This window comes from Parambassis ranga, chromosome 18 (assembly GCF_900634625.1).
Source record: "Parambassis ranga chromosome 18, fParRan2.1, whole genome shotgun sequence".
NCBI classification, from domain to species: Eukaryota; Metazoa; Chordata; class Actinopteri; family Ambassidae; genus Parambassis; species Parambassis ranga.
The window spans coordinates 5,310,392-5,326,599 of NC_041038.1; the positions used below are offsets into that span (position 1 = coordinate 5,310,392).

General features: G+C 41.7%; 1 protein-coding gene and 1 non-coding gene across 2 annotated transcripts in view; one reads left to right on the forward strand and one right to left on the reverse strand.

Annotated features, from left to right (window-relative positions):
- The window catches only part of sema4f (sema domain, immunoglobulin domain (Ig), transmembrane domain (TM) and short cytoplasmic domain, (semaphorin) 4F), a 48,758-nt gene extending 41,700 nt beyond the window's left edge, over positions 1-7,058 (reverse strand). The window contains exon 1 of the mRNA XM_028429581.1: positions 6,249-7,058. Coding sequence (XP_028285382.1) covers positions 6,249-6,345 — 97 coding nt within the window. The 5' untranslated portion in view covers positions 6,346-7,058. The remainder of the gene's footprint in view (positions 1-6,248) is intronic.
- Positions 7,059-9,968: 2,910 nt separating this feature from the next.
- On the forward strand, positions 9,969-10,040 carry trnaa-ugc (transfer RNA alanine (anticodon UGC)). Its single transcript has one exon. It is a non-coding gene; the product is annotated as a tRNA-Ala (tRNA).
- Positions 10,041-16,208: the final 6,168 nt, after the last annotated feature.

Sequence of the window (16,208 nt, forward strand, 5' to 3'; positions counted from 1 at the left end):
CCCTGCATAGAACTTCTGTCCCAAGGCTAATGGCCATCCAGTCATTGTGTTTGCAGATGGATTTACTCAATATATGTTACTTAAAAGCAGCAGATTACTGAGCCTTTCCCCAACTTCCTTAATGATGTATTCACTATCAACAATCTCCATTTGGCATTAGAAAGAAGGCCCACACACGCAGCCCACACTGACCAATCACAGGTGGTCTCAACCTGAGATCCACCTGAGACATTGAGATTCCACATAAGGAAAAGTATCATTGTGTGAGGAAGTAGTAGAACTGGAATTTACAAGGCATTTCCTCTGCACTCAAATTAACATGGTGGCTTTCTCCAGCTTCAGCTGTCATCCAGAGTAAAAAAAAATGCCAGCAGGCACAAAAAAAAGCTGACTGCTCACTTACGTGCTGATGTGGGTGAGATTTTTGTGTCCACTGTTTAACCAACTGACAAACAGTGTGACAACAAAATTCTGTTCATGTAGCATTATATATGATTGTGCTTTTTAACACAACTGAACTGACAAAATAACAGTGCCTGAGATGGAGTCTGTGTTTGTGTGTAACAGGAAAGAGCTCAAGGATGTGTAGTATTCTGCTCACAAGAAGAGACAGAGCTCTGAGTGTGTGTGTTTCCTGCTTCCCTGCCATACTGCTGACACAGGTCCTGCACAAAGAGCAGCACACCCACTTATAGCATCTGCTTTCAATGTACACAAATTTCTTTACAAAAGGTGATTTCTACTAGGATGTGAGCGAAGGAATGGATTGAGCATGCTTTCACATTCTAGTGTTAATGGATGCACTCATTGACCTGGAAACACATAGGCACATGCTGAAAGACAGAAAGGCCAACAGAGAGACAGACAGATCAATTGATTGGTAAGTCTTTTGAATCCAGACTTTCAATCTATCCGAGTAAACAGCCACCAACTCTCTGAGGATCACTTCATCAAGGCTGCAGCTGAGTGTGGGTGATCACAAAGAAGCAAACAGGTTAAGTAGATGCAGTGTCTGGACATGAGCAAGGTGACCCTGTGTGACCCCTGGCCTTGTCTGAAACCTGTGACGCCCATCTTGTCCTGTCTGTCTGGTTGGTTTTGTCCTGAATGGGGCAGATCAATTACTCTCTCTTTCTTTGTTACATTTCATCAAGATCTTTTAGTTTCTGCATCTCAAAGCTTGTCATGTCTGTTTTATTTCGTGCCTTTCATTTTCCAAGTTATTTTCCTGTTGAATTCTCCTTTTCCTCTTTTGGTTTTCATTCTTTTTTACTGGTCAATACCAAACCATGGTTTTATCCATCGTTATTCAGTCTGTGTTCCTCATCTTTTAATTCACCGTGATTTGGTGAATAATGCAATCAATACTGATTTATATGACTGATGATGGTAGTAAACAGCAACACTAAAGACTGGGATTACCCATATTTAATGAACATTAAAAAGTAAAAAGTTTTCATTTTAACATAAATAAAAAAAAAAGAACATAAATAATAAAATACAAAACACAGATTTTCCTGCTCCTAAAAGATTTTATCAGCACTGTGTTAACTCTTGGCAAGAGTTTGATTGCACTTCAGCTTTAAGTGCATCCTCTGTGTCTAAATGCTGAAAACTGTTCTCTTTACATTCATCTGGGTTTCAGTTTGCCTCTTATTAGATGGGATTTTCACACCACAGAGGGCCAGAGAGGCAGGAGATGAGGAAGGGAGGCAGGTGTGAATCCCAATGAGTTGATGATATAGTATGCCTGAGCTGTGCTCACTTTCCTCTGAAGGTAATGCACACTAATGCATCCTCTGGTAAAGCCCTTCATGACTTCAGAATACTCTGCAGCCTTTTAAAGGGCTATTTCACTTCATGATGCAGCACATTAGACACAGGATTCTTATGAACGAGGGATTAAGAACAAGGCAGGGTGGAGGGAGGGAGGAATAAATGAATGAACGAAAGGTGGACGAGAATTCCACCAACCCACTGTATCACTGACCTGTAGCTGCCTTTTAGTTTAATCTGGTAAACTAGTTTTGGATACAGAAGAGAAGCATTGCAAAGAATCCTAATTATGAAATGTGTGCGTTTGATAAACAGAGAGGGTGTGTGTGGCCTTTGACATCTGACTCTGTTTGACCTTTAGTCTGACAGACTCCAACCACAGAAGTGCCTGTGTGGGCTGACCATTGACAAACAACGTGAGGGTGTGCATGAATGTGCGTGTACACTGCTTATGCAGGCCTGATTCTCAGAATCAGAGACCCTGTCTGGGATTCATAGAGAGGCTATTATGAGTCAAAGCACATGAGAAGCTAATGAACTTTGCTGACGAATGTAAGGAGGAGTGAGAGAATATTTTCTGTAGGTGGCTGATGACAGCTGAAAATTTACTCCACCTATGTTTCATTCATCCATTGCTCCCTTCCCTTCCTTCTCCTGTCACTCATGTTGGATTCAGTTTGGCTGAGAATAAATAAGTCATAATGTACAGCAATGTTTTTATGAAAGGAAAAATATGCTGATACCAGGCTCCAGAGGAAGGAAGGAAGGAATTAGAAGACAACATAAAACATGGAGCAATGACAAATCTGAGAGGGAAGTGACAACAAAATAACACACAAAACTGTCTGAGTTATTCCTAATGAAGACAACAAAAGAAATATATAAGATGCTGTGTTTTAAAATACAGTAGCTTTCCTTTGTGCACAGAGGCTACAGCTAGGGTGAGGGCTTATCAGACAATGCTGAAATAAGTGCTAAAAGCATGTCTTCCTCCAATCCCATGGCACCACTCAAACTCCACCAGGCCCCATCAGCTACACTTCGAAGACAGAAGAGAGGGATGAGGGGCAGCAAAAGAATGAAAGAGATGCAGGGATGAGAAAGAGGAAGCTGTTCTCTTGTCTTTGCATAACCACGTCACATTCCCTTGTGGGAGACAACAATGCAGCCTAAACCCAAACACATAATCTACTGTAGTCAACATGTATTCTCACAGGCAAAGCCTGGCTCAGTCAGTTAGTGGTTAGCTACACTCTTCCTGGCCAGATCCCCAGACGTTTCTTTAACATGGAAACACTGCAATTACAAGAATTTTGATCGTCATGATCCTAACCATCCCTTCAAACAAGACATTTTAGAAAACAATTTTATAATAGTGGGAAAATCCTGTAACGCCATAAGTGTACAAAGCCTGAATATGCTAATGTAGCTACAGATTGGAACATCCAAAATTAATTGATGAACAATCACTCAAAATATTTGGACAGTCATCTGCATGCGTCATGAGACACGATGTTTCAAGATTACCTTTACAAAAACGGCTGCCCTACTTTTACTATATTATTGTACAGCTACAAACCATTTGAAGCCACTGAGACACTTAATGTGTCCGTTTCTTAGTGCTTCCACATCAGGTATTTTTAAAAAGGCTGGGGTTTGTCATGTTGAAGGGCTGTTCTTTGAACACACCATAAATATTTATTGTCTATGGGACACCTGAAATTCCAGAAAGAGCATGTTTTGTATGAATAAACTAGAGTGTGCTTAAATGACACACTTCTTTTCCTAAACACACTGAGAGAAGTTTTAAAGTAAAAAGGAAAGCCATGCGGAGAGAGAAATACAACTCAGCGTGGAATCCACTGATGCTTCATGGCTGAAAAAAAGTTGGCAGCAGCTAATCTTTTCACACACATCATTTTAAGTCACAGATGCTTCCTTGTTTCCTTACTGCTGTCACTTAGTTTGAAGCAACCGTTTCTTGCATGTGAAATTCACCAGAAGCTTTCTACCTACACAACAGTATGTAATATGATGGCACTAACGGCAATTTCCACACACAGGCCATTACTAGCCAAGTGCAAATGTTGACACAAAACTACAATAGAGTAATAAATCTGTGGTCACTTAAAGTTACAGGAGTGAGAACTGTTTGAATAGAGATTCTGTTAAGCTGCTGTTGACTGCAAACAAAGAAAAAGTATAGTTTGGTGTACAGCAGGTGGACACTGGGTGGCCTCCAGAGTGACATAATGCTAACCGAGCTAATCAAAGGAGACATAACTCTCCTCTCCTTCACTGCAAATGGACCCTGATCCATGCAGTCGCTGCACCGCTGGGAGACAGACCCACCCTAATGAGTTTCATGTGAGGAGCATTAAAACTGCTGCAGTGCAGGAGCAGATTGAATCTGCTCCACTCCAATCTGCTCCACAATGTATGTATTTTTCTGAGTTTTTAATTGCTCCAAAAGAAAATGTCCGGGTGTTTTTTGTTTTCATTTACAGATCATCTACAAAGGCTTGTTTGTGAGTTCACTAAATTAAAACCCAACGCTGTCATGGTAACTTCATTATGGAGCATGTAATTTCAGTCAAGAACTTTTATTACATTCCCCAAACACTTAACCAGAGAACTGGTACATTTCCACATCAGTCTAATTAGCCGCACCAGTTACGATGAAGGCATCTCACAAACACAGTGAAACAGATTTATCACAAACAAACGGGTCTGTTCTTTAGGCTCTGTGACAACCATTGTAGTATATAGCCAAAGTGTATATAACCTCCTTTGCATGTGGAGGATATATACAAGTATACAGGGCTGCAAGTGTCTATTTATGTAAGTCAGCATCTACTGTCACTTAGCTGAGCTGAAGGGCAGGATGGATGTCACTGCACATGCAAGTCAAACTTCACACAAACATACAATTCTGAACTACATGTTATGTAACACATTGTCTGTGTAAGTTCTGTTATCATAACACATGAGCACAAGAAGTCACACGTCCTGTAATGTCACCTAGCAGACAGTGGAACAACATATCTAATGTTTCCCACTCTGTCCTTCCGTCTCAGCTGGATCTCGCTCCAACTGTATTTGTTGTGGGGCCAGCATGCCACAGGCTACAGTTGCGTAATAACGCAGAGACAGGGAGCTAACTAACAGACGCTGCATTCATTCAGCATATGAGCCTGCAAGCAGAGTTTAGATGCAGGTCCATCAAATGCTTGGAAAGACAAAGGGTTGAAGCTCTGCTGCAGAGTGCAGCAGTGGGGTTAGGACCATTAATTCAGTCAGGTGACTGGAGTAGAGTCTAATGGTCAATGGGCAGTGTGACGCAACCTCTAAATCTTTTCCTCCTCACTGCTCCTCGGTGTAAACACCATCACATGGTGCAGAGAAAAAGGAAAAACCAAGAGCAAGTAATCAAGTATTGAAAGGGAAAGAAAAAAGGGTCAAATAGCAAATATAAGTATATTAACTGCTAAAAAAGAAAAGGTATTCAAAGGCGTCTAAACATGCAGACTGCAATCCAATCTCATTGTGCCACGATATAGCTCTATGTGACTTATAACTTTGTTGGGATGGATGTCTCTTCTCACTTATGTTTTCCATTTTAACTGTCCGCTTTTCAGAAAACAGGAAGGCTGGCAAGTCTGTGCTGCTGACCCTGACGGTCACAGCACAAAGAGGGAGCTTGTTAGAGAGCTGGGCTTGTCTTCTGTTCACTCTGACTTCCAGCCATTCAAAATTGGTGTCTGCTTCTTTCACCCAGAAATGATTTGCTGAATATGGTTACAAACACATCTCACACAAGGAAACTTAAAGCATTTGATAAAGAATTAATGCAGTGAGGGATCATACGAGCTGGTTTAGTTCAGCCGTCTATGATGAAGTGACTCTCTGGGCAAGATGCTGAATCACTACCAGCTTACTGAGCCGCTGATCCTGACCTCTGCCTTCTCTAGAGGAAGGCAAATGAAAAGACAAAATCCCTACATGCATCAATCCCTGCAAGCGCACTTGACTGAACTGTCCCTTTAAATCTCAACACAGCCCGGCGTTTCAGCCCAGTCCGTGCACTTGTTGTTGGCGTTGAGCAGAACAAGTCTGGCACCTGCTTGCTTCGCCAGCATCCCCATTTATCAAGCGACAATAAAAGGCAGAAGGCAGCCTTCTGGCACCGCGCTCCGCGCGCGTAAAACAGCAGTGGGAGCTGAGGTTCTCTGTGCGGACAGAAATGCAACCTCAGGGTGGGAATTTGTATTCAGTATGACATTTAAACACCTCTAAACTTGCAGGTTCTGCCCGGACTGTGTTTGTTTTGCTATTATCGTGATGTTGATGCAGACATTACGCACATTGGCTGATCCATATTCTGCGCAAACACTAGCCAAAAGAAGCAGAATTTACTTCAGGTTTAGTTTCCACCATTCACCATCACTTTTTATTTCGCCGGGTGCACTCACCTCCTAGTTCGCTCAGAGTCGCTGCCCAGGATCCAGCACAGAGCAGACAACACACCGGGAGCAGGATCAACATTGCAGCGCTGAGAGCCATCCTCATTCAGCTCCGGTCCTGACCTAAAGAAGGTGGAGGTCCGTCCGATCAGAACCAAAGTCCGGGACTCATGCTTTCAGCTGCGACGCATCCTGGTTTCTGACCAGGGCTTCAGAGGTTCCTCGGAGTTTCGGGCTCGGTCCAGTTCAGTGATAAATAAGTTAAGTTTGATTTCTAAATGAAGTAAACGCACACTGTTGTGTTTTTTCTGTTACAGGTTAGCGTTTCCCGGTAGCTGCGATTAGCACAAAGCGCACAGAAGTGTGTGCATCCGCTCAGCACAAATGTGAGGTGTTCACTGTGCACTAAATACACGCGACATGGATCCGAGGCGGAGTGCACATTACTGCACTTGTATTTCTTTTTTTGGGGTCTATTCTCGGCACAAAGTGCGTGTCAAAGTAATCCAAAGTAGCGTGCTGTCTTACAGGAATAACGTCCAGAGTCCTGAGGTATGATGAGCTGCACCGTAGCCTCTCTCCGCTCCTTCGCTCCTGTGCCCCGGTGTCGCCGAGTCTGTCCCGCTGCTAGCAAACAAACCTCCAAAAAAACCTTGTCTTCGGTTTGAGATTCTCTCAGAAAATTCAACGTTTACACAAAACGTTTTTTAAATCTATACATAGATATAAAAAACAAAGGAAACCCCGTGCGTGCGCTGTGTGGCTAGAGCTCGCGCGCAGGGATCACAGTGATATAGGAGGACTGTGACCGGCGCGAGGATGTACTGAAGCCGACTGACTCGCGCCCCGCCTTCCGGAAAAGGCAGCGCGAGGGAAGACAGGTAAGAGGATGATGTCACGGCCGACAGGTGCAGGTGCAGACCGTATATTTTTAAATGCGCCACAGCTGCTTGCACAGATTTTACTCCATTTAAATTGTGCTTTAGAATGGCTCGTGATGGCGTCAGAGTGTAATGACAAGTTTCACTAAATGATCATGCTAGTGTGGAGCTGAATGCCCTGTCATACAATAAGACAAAAGCCTTTACTGGTTTAAGGGAAGCGTGTTATTATATGCAGTGTCTGGTGGATTTTTTTGTTCCACAACAACACAGTCCTGGTGAATATTTAGAGTGTTATCTGTTAAAAAAAATAAATAAATAGAAACAAGCCAGACAGGCATGGTGCAGCAAATGTGTCAGATGTTTGTTAATGTTTGCATACAAATTAAAACGTCTAGGTTCCGTTTTTATTCAAGACAATGAGTTACAGATTATGCTGCTCCCTCTCCTTCCTTAACTCCTGTGGTCTGGTTTCCTTAATCCGCCTGTCAGTCAGCTGACATCACAAGGTAGGCGGGACTTCTAAAGAAGGTGATTAGGCAGTAGCTGTGAGGTCAGTGAACTACAGGCTTTTAAACAAACACGGAAAGTTTGGGTTTCTATGCCAGGAAGTGATGACAAATAGCAATATACTGTTTAATATAAATATACTGTTTAATATATTTTGATAGAAGCCCTGTATGCTCGCATTTCTCCTCCCAGGAGGAGCTGCAGACCTACTGATTTCACGGGGCAGGGGTGTAGACATGTACCCCAACTTCAGAATAAAGGGAGGGGTCATGGAGGAGTGGGGATTAAAGGATTTGGTAGAAGAAGAGGGCGAATGAGGAGGAGGGCAGGGGTCAGAGGTGAGGCAGAGATGGTAAAGAAAAGCCAAATGGAGCAAAGAAGTGAGCGGCGCCGTCTCTAATCGAGCCCGATTAAGCTCACGCTGTGCGTGTCTCATCTTTACGCATCCAATGACTTCTGAATGACTAAACATCACTCAGAATCACAATGGATGTCTTCATCAGCAATGGCTGCAGCAACTGTTAAAGCAGAGGCCTTTTCACAAAGTGCCACTCACTACTTTTTGGGCAGTGGGCTCATTTATCAATGTCACCAAGGAGGTCCACATCCATGCCTGGGTCAGTCACTGTTTAGGCAGTCCATCAGGAGATAAAACTTAACAAGAGAAGTCAAAGTTCTTTCTTCTGCCCTCTTCTGGACAGGTGAAGCAAATACTATCCAAAACCTTGTTAATGGATTGCACTGAAAAAAAGACAATATATGCAAAAAAATACAAAAGACAAAGCAAGATGCACAGATGCTGTCAGATTGACTAAAGCCTTTGGTTCAAATTAAAACACCAAATCTGCATAAATTAACCAAGAGCACCAACCAGAGAGGAGTCTGGCTTTAAAAGGATTGCCATGGCTGCTTATCTGTCCCCACACATTAATATTCAGACCCTGATGTAAGGAAGCTGCAAATCGTGACCCTGCAGTGCCTTGGTTAAAGTGTGTGTCACTGTGCATGCCTGTTTATGCATTGTCACTTGTCGGTAGATAGTATGTGTTTGTATGTGCATCCTTTGCCTGTATGTGTGTTCCAGCCAAGACCCGATGTTGGCTTGTAGGCTAAAGGTTTTTTTGTGGGTCTGCATGAGCGTGTGACTAATGGTTGGGAGCCACTGGTTGGAGCTGGAAGGATCAGACAGAGGAAAGAGATGAGGAGAGACAGACAGGCCACCTCCTCCAGCAAATGTAATTATATGACACAGAATCACTTGGGGAGCTGCTCCTTGATCAGCTTTAGGCCAGGCACACACACATCATGTGACATTGACCTTGTCCTTGGACATCCTGGCAAACACAGAAGAAGCATTTTTATATATATAAAATGGAAATATTGTGTGCTGTGAAGTCTATGCAATAAACTCTCTGATTGGTGGGGAAGTAATGCATGCAGTCATGGATATTAATTCTGTTCAGTCACAGTCTGTGTGAGTGTGTCAGGGAGGGAGAGAGGGAGGGAGGGGTCACACAAGGCCGGGGATGTCTGCCCTGAGGAGCAGAGGGGCCACGTACACTCACACACTCATTTAGTTAACAGCTTTCATTTCCCTAATTAAACCCAATATAAAGTGAACACTGATTTTTTTTAGTCTCTCTCTCTCTGTGCTCTCTTTTACCTCTCTCATCCACACAGTTCCCGTCACCCTTTGTGTTGCATCCATGCACGCTTTCCCCTCCCTCCATCTCCAACTTATCAATGGAGCTGTGGCTCTGAGAGGACCCAGGAAAACATACTGTAGAAATGCGACACTGAATATGTGCATTACACCCACAGCGTCAGGCTAAAACAAGATTACAAGCTGAGCACGGGGTCAATCCCCACCCGGTGTGATATCCTCTACTTGGTGTTTGTATCGCAGCTGGCTGGATGCCAACTGATTTACCCCCCATCCCTCACCTCTGCTGAGGAGGAAATGGAACAAATAGCATAAAACCTTTTCCACTAATCCCCCAACAATGGGTTCTGCTGTTTTATTGAGGGCGGAGATGGAAAGCATTCAGGCAGTGTGTCTGGAGTGTTGTACTGAGACCAGGTAAGCCTCGAGGTTTGGATCAAAACTTCACTAAAAGCATTTATTAGCTTCATTCCACCTGAGTGACCTATGAATGTGTGTAACTTTGTGCAGGTTATGGAACATGGCACTTATGCACAATATTATTGGCAAGACATATATCAGCAAATATTGGCCTAATGAAATATCAGAATCAGTTGCACCAGACATCATTGTGCTTTTTCGCTGTGAAAATGGTATCTTGCCTTATACTCGTTCCCCCTTGTTTGAGCAAAAAAAGGGGATGTAGCTCAGTGGTAGAGCGCTTGCTTTGCATGTATGAGGTCCTGGGTTCAATCCCCAGCATCTCCACTTTATAATCTTGCCACATGAAGTGTCACAGGAATTTGAATAAAAAGCTGCCGGTTAGTGAACCTGAAATACAACAATAAAGGTCTAATTGCTTTTCATCAGTTTTCCTTTATCCACTCTGTAACAGGCATGAGTACTATAAGATTTTATTATAAATTTTGCTCTTTATCTGTGTCACTCTAGAACAGCAGTGTCAAAAATAATTAGTGGGTGTATGCTCTGAAGCAAGGCGTCTGGACTTGTAGAGTTTTCTTGAAGACGTTTCGCTGCTCATCCAAGCAGCTTCATCAGTTCTAACTGTTTGGTGGGGAAACATGGTTTATATGTGGTTACAGACCTATGTGGGTGGGTCTGGGAAAAACTTAAAAAACTTAAAAACAATAGCACTAAATGTTTCCATACCTGTGATATTCTGGCTGTTGGGCCAGGTGTGTCAAACGACTGGCTAACGACTATGAAACTGCCGGAGGGGGACTGGTTGACAGCCCTTTGTTCTTACTGCGAGTATGTGCAAACTTCCTGGGAATGGATGGAATCACTGCATTGTATGTGGTAGAAAGATGATGTCTGAGGCCACCACCTCTGTTAAGGGAAGGTTTTTCCAGCTTAACATAGATGGCTTCCTTGACTCCTCTTTCATACCACCTTTCCTCCCTGTCTAAAATGTGAACGTTGTTGTCCTCAAAGGAGTGTCCTTTGTCTTTGAGGTGGAGGTGAACAGCTGAGTCTTGTCCTGAGGAGGTGGCTCTCCTGTGCTGAGCCATTCTTCTGTGGAGTGGTTGTTTAGTTTCTCCAATGTACAGATCAGAGCATTCCTCACTGCACTGGACTGCATATATCACATTGCTGTGTTTCTCCCTGGGAATCTTATCCTTCGGGTGAACCAGTCTCTGTCTCAGTGTTGTCATGGGTTTGAAATGGACCGGGATGTCATGGTTGTTGAAGATCCTGCGGAGTTTCTCTGATACTCCTGACACATGGAATGGAGATGTTCTTTCTCCGCCTGGTGTTGTCCTTCTTCTTGTTGTTGGGGGTCTTATTTTTGTGGCTTTGATGAGTGCCCACTTCGGGTAGCCACATGTTTGCAGGGCCTTCCTGATGTGGTGTTGCTCCTTCTTCTTCCCCTCTGAGCTGGTTGGTACAGTTTGTGCTCTGTGCTGCAGGGTCCTGATGACTCCCAGTTTGTGTTCCAGTTGGTGGTGTGAATCAAACAACAGGTACTGGTCCGTGTGTGTGGGTTTCCTGTACACTTCCACATTGAGGCTCCTGTCCTCCTCAATATGTACTGTGCAGTCCAAGAAGGCTAGATTGTTGTCCTTGGTGTCCTCCTGAGTGAACTTGATGTTGTTATCCACTGCGTTGATGTGTTCTGTGAACCGTTCCACTTCGTTGGTCTTGATTTTGACCCAGGTGTCATCCACATATCTAAACCAGTGGGGTCCAGGATAGGATAGGCTAGGTCTGTAACCACATATAAACCATGTTTCCCCACCAAACAGTTAGAACTGATGAAGCTGCTTGGATGAGCAGCGAAACGTCTTCAAGAAAACTCTACAAGTCCAGACGCCTTGCTTCAATCTTCTCTACGTATGATGACCTGGATGACTGAGAATCTTCATCGACATGGTGTATGCTTTATTAATATTTCTAGAATACTGTATTCTTTTTTTTTTTCACAGAAAAAACCTGAGCAATGCAGGCACATTAATCTCTTCAGACTGTGTTACAGGTTTGTCACACGCATTAATTGTAACATGATTAAGTTAAACCAAAAAGCTCTCTCATATCACTGCTTTCCAGAGCGAAACGCCACCAAATAAATTCCATCAATTCCAATCTGACATAAACACAACACGTGTGATACCTCCAAGAAACATGCTGAGGTGTTGCAACACAACGCTCAGCTGCTTTGCACCATTAGAAACAGTACATGCACATGTTGTTAGTGTTAGTCAATTCAAGTGTTAATCAGAGAGAGATTAGCACGCATTTACAGGTATGTGTGTGCCTGTTTGTGTGTGCATTGGGGATAACTGTGTGTGCAATCCTTCCCTGTGCTGTAAATTAAAGATGTTCAAACAGTGCTAACCAATCAATTATTCACATGTGATGATGATATTCACAAACATGGATGAAAGCACACACAAAACACTATATATATATATATATATATATATATATATATATATATATATATATATATATATATATATATATATATATATATATATCCTATTAAAGGTCTTGTCTGATTAAAGGGGTAATTTCTGCTATAATTATTTTGTCTGTGTGTGGTGTAACCATTGAGGTGAAATAAAATCATTAGCCTCATTCTTCAAAGAACTGCACAGCGCTTTGTAAGACACACATGCAGCCATTCATCAAAGCCTCGTCACTTAAACTGAATGCCACTGAATCCAATCAGCAAATGCAACCAGAGGTAGAGGTTACCTTCAGGAAATGTCTTCATTTGGCAGAAAGCATAAAAAATGTGTTCACATTCACAACAAGTCAATGTTAAATCTGTGTTTGTTGGCTAAAACAACTAAACAAAGCAGATACAGGTAAACAACTAAAGACCTTTGCTGAAGGATTATATAGGGAAGGGATAGAAAAATATTGAAAATATAGCCACAATATTAGCAAACTTTGGTGAATTTAATTTAATTTACATCACTAATATATTTGTTTTTTAGGGGGGTAAAAATGATCAAATCTCGTCTGTTTTGGTCCGGAGAGCAGACCTGCAGCAGATCTTTCCCAAACCTAAAGACCTACATGCACATCAATCCTGCTGTGGCTATGATAAAAGAATAGAATAAAATTAATTAAATGTAATTATCCTTATGGCAACCAAAGGTAAAATGTAATTACCCAGTGTTGTTGTAACCTAATTCCTGACATTCTGTTGGATTGATTCCACAGCAGATGGTGCTATCAATTATTGAGGCCGTAAAGACAGTTCTGCTCTCATTCAGATTAAGTAGATTATGGCAACGTCAACTCCCTTATGATCCAGACTTCACACAGCACCAACACACACAAACGTAACCTTCAACAGCAACAGTGTAATATCTATCTATCTATCTATCTATCTATCTATCTATCTATCTATCTATCTATCTATCTATCTATCTATCTATCTATCTATCTATCTATCTATCTATCTATCTATCTATCTATCTAGCTGTCTATCTAGCTGTCTGTCTGTGTCTGCTCTTCCCCTTATCTTCCCTTCAGTTATCAGCCCTTGACATCCCCTGGGTGTATTTGTGTGTGTTTAATGTATGCAACAATTTTCAAATCTGACCTAAATACGCTACACGTTGAGTTCTCTGAACGTTCTCCAGTAACATACCATGATGGAGTCACTGCCAAATGCACTCGGTGTTCCACCCAACCCAAAGCATGTCCCCTTAATCCTGTTAACCCACTCCACTACTGCATGGAGAAGCAAAGAGAGTAGGAGAGAAAGCCCCCGGCGAGAACGACATTGTACCCCTCCACCCCGCTGAGATCTAATTGAAGAAACAAGTGCTGGGTACAAAGTGAAGCTTCTCGGCTCAGGGTGACATTAATTCATGACTAGTGTAAAAAAAAATATATACATATATATATTTATAAAACTCTCTGTGATCTGCAGCGTATAAATCTGAACAACAGGATTTTGAATGTGGGGGTGCAAAGACAGAGAAAGCAAATTTAAAGTAGGCTTAGACTGGTTTTGGGGCTCACAGCTGCTTACACGGTGAATCATCTCATCTAAAGGTGTAGCCGGCAACAAGCAAAATCACTCTATTTCTATAATGTTACTAGTGTTTCTATAATGAGCCTCAATCATGATGCTGGTGCTCTGGCTCAGTTAACTGACTAGTTAGCTACTGTCTGCTAACACAAATCCATCCATTAATGTCTGATTGACATTAATCACAACATTAATCTAAAGCACATATACTTACACAGTAAAAATGGTGAATGCCTTTTTTTTATTACCAGCCTCTCTGTTCACTTGATGCCCACAGCCTGCCTCATGACACACAGACCTGTCCATAGCTGGTTCTGGGTACATTCCAAAGATGTCTGTACTGAAAATTTAAATTAACTACACGGTGTCAATTTTAATTTCAAGATGATTTCTTTGATTATTTTACCTGATCATATATCCTTTACAATGGAAATCAATACTTTAAGTACATTTAAAAGTACTTAAGACTTTTACTTAAGTAGGATTGTTGATGTAGCACTTCTACTTTTACCTGAGTATATAGTTTGCTGGGTATTTTTACTTACTACCCTACCTTTAAGTACCAAGCATGAGTACTTCCTCCACCACTGTCTACTTGTATCAACCCTGTCACAATATACCATGTTTTGGTAGATTAACACTTAAGACTCTAGGAGGCATCTTAGTTATCTGATTCTTTTTCTAAGATGAATGTAATGCTGCAGTGTGGATGGTGAGCCTTCCATTAAAGCTCAGTTTTATTGTAAGTTAAGTTTTATAAAGAAATATTTATATTCTATTTCCACACATAATCTGCGTATGTGTGGTGCAGGACATGTGACAAGCTGTTTACATGAAGATTTTCAGCACGTGAGGCGATTGGGGTCATTGTTTCTTAATGATCAAACCTGACCTCCTAAAAAATGCTACAGTGCCTTTGTGTGCTAAGCTGTTCCTGACAACATGTTTTGATGCTCATTCATCCACAAAAAGAGTCTTAACTCTGAAGGGGTGGGTGCAGCAATCAGAGGGTCTCCGTGTTTTGCAGTGAGAATAAATGTTCAAATGACATTCAAGTTACGTCACTATACCAGATTTCATGGTAGATTTCTGCAGCAGAAACATGCTTGTAAGCAGAGTTCCCAGTGCTGGGAGATAAAGTGCTGTGGGTGGCTGATAACACAGAGATTTAAATCCTTTACAGTAAAAGCTAACACAGCTTTGTGACTGTGGCAGGGGTTGTCTCTGCTGGCTTCAACACTGTGCTGCAATGTGGGCCCGAACAGATGTGGAATATTCCCATTTCAGTGTTCCTTTGCTGAAAATGTTCAAGGCCTTTCAATGTCAAAGCATTTATTGTTAGGGAGAAGAAAGCTTTGGCTGTACTGTAACAATGTGCAGAGTCCAACTTTAGTCTTCAGCATGTGTGAATACATGAATACATTTAGGAAAATTACATATAGATTTGTGTGTGTGTGTGTATATATATATATATATATATATATATATATACACACACACATATATATATATACACACACACACACACATATATATATATGTGTGTGTGTGTGTGTGCATATATATGTATGTGTGTGCGTGTTCCTATATGTTTTCCTATGCCAAGAAATAAGAGCAGGAGCATGTGAATGACAAATGTATTCTAATTATAACTGTAAGACCCTAATTTAGATCAATATCTGCTGTAACTTACTACTCATACAAGTTTTCTGGCAGGGTTTTATCCATTCAAATCCACTGTCAGAGGAATGGCATTTAAAGCCTCACACACTCATTTACAGGAAAAAATTACACTGCAGTCAGACTGTGTAAGATCACATTGGAATAATTGCACATCGGCCACAGTTAAAAGGATAAGACATGATGATTATGTAGAGGAAACAGATGATTTCATTCAGCTGATTCAGTGGCTGATTACACAGATTATATTGAACTATAAATCACTGATAAAATAATTCATTGCACATGTGCGGCCGTCAGGGCTATACAGTTTGTGTGGTAAATGATTAAACCTACAGCATTTAACATTATCATGAGTATCAACACATTGGAAGATTGCAAAGGTACACACACAAAGTGTTGGGGTGATATTATTGCCATTATTTGCTCAGTGGTGAAGTGTGTGCTTTGCATGTACAAGGTCCTGGGTTCAATCCCCAGCATCTCCATTTGGTTACATCATCGCAGATAACAACACCTTTTTTGGCTATACATGACTGTCCCAGGACCAAACAAGAAAGATAAGAAAAGCACAAACATGGCATAACTGATAAACAATCTAACACAGCACCAAATAAAGGCATTTTTATGATAACAGGCTAATGCTTGTTTGTTCCCCCTTTACTCATCATTGCTGTACAACACAGCTATCAGTGAAGTGAATGCTTGGAACAATAACAAAGAGATAACCAAGTTAGGAAGAA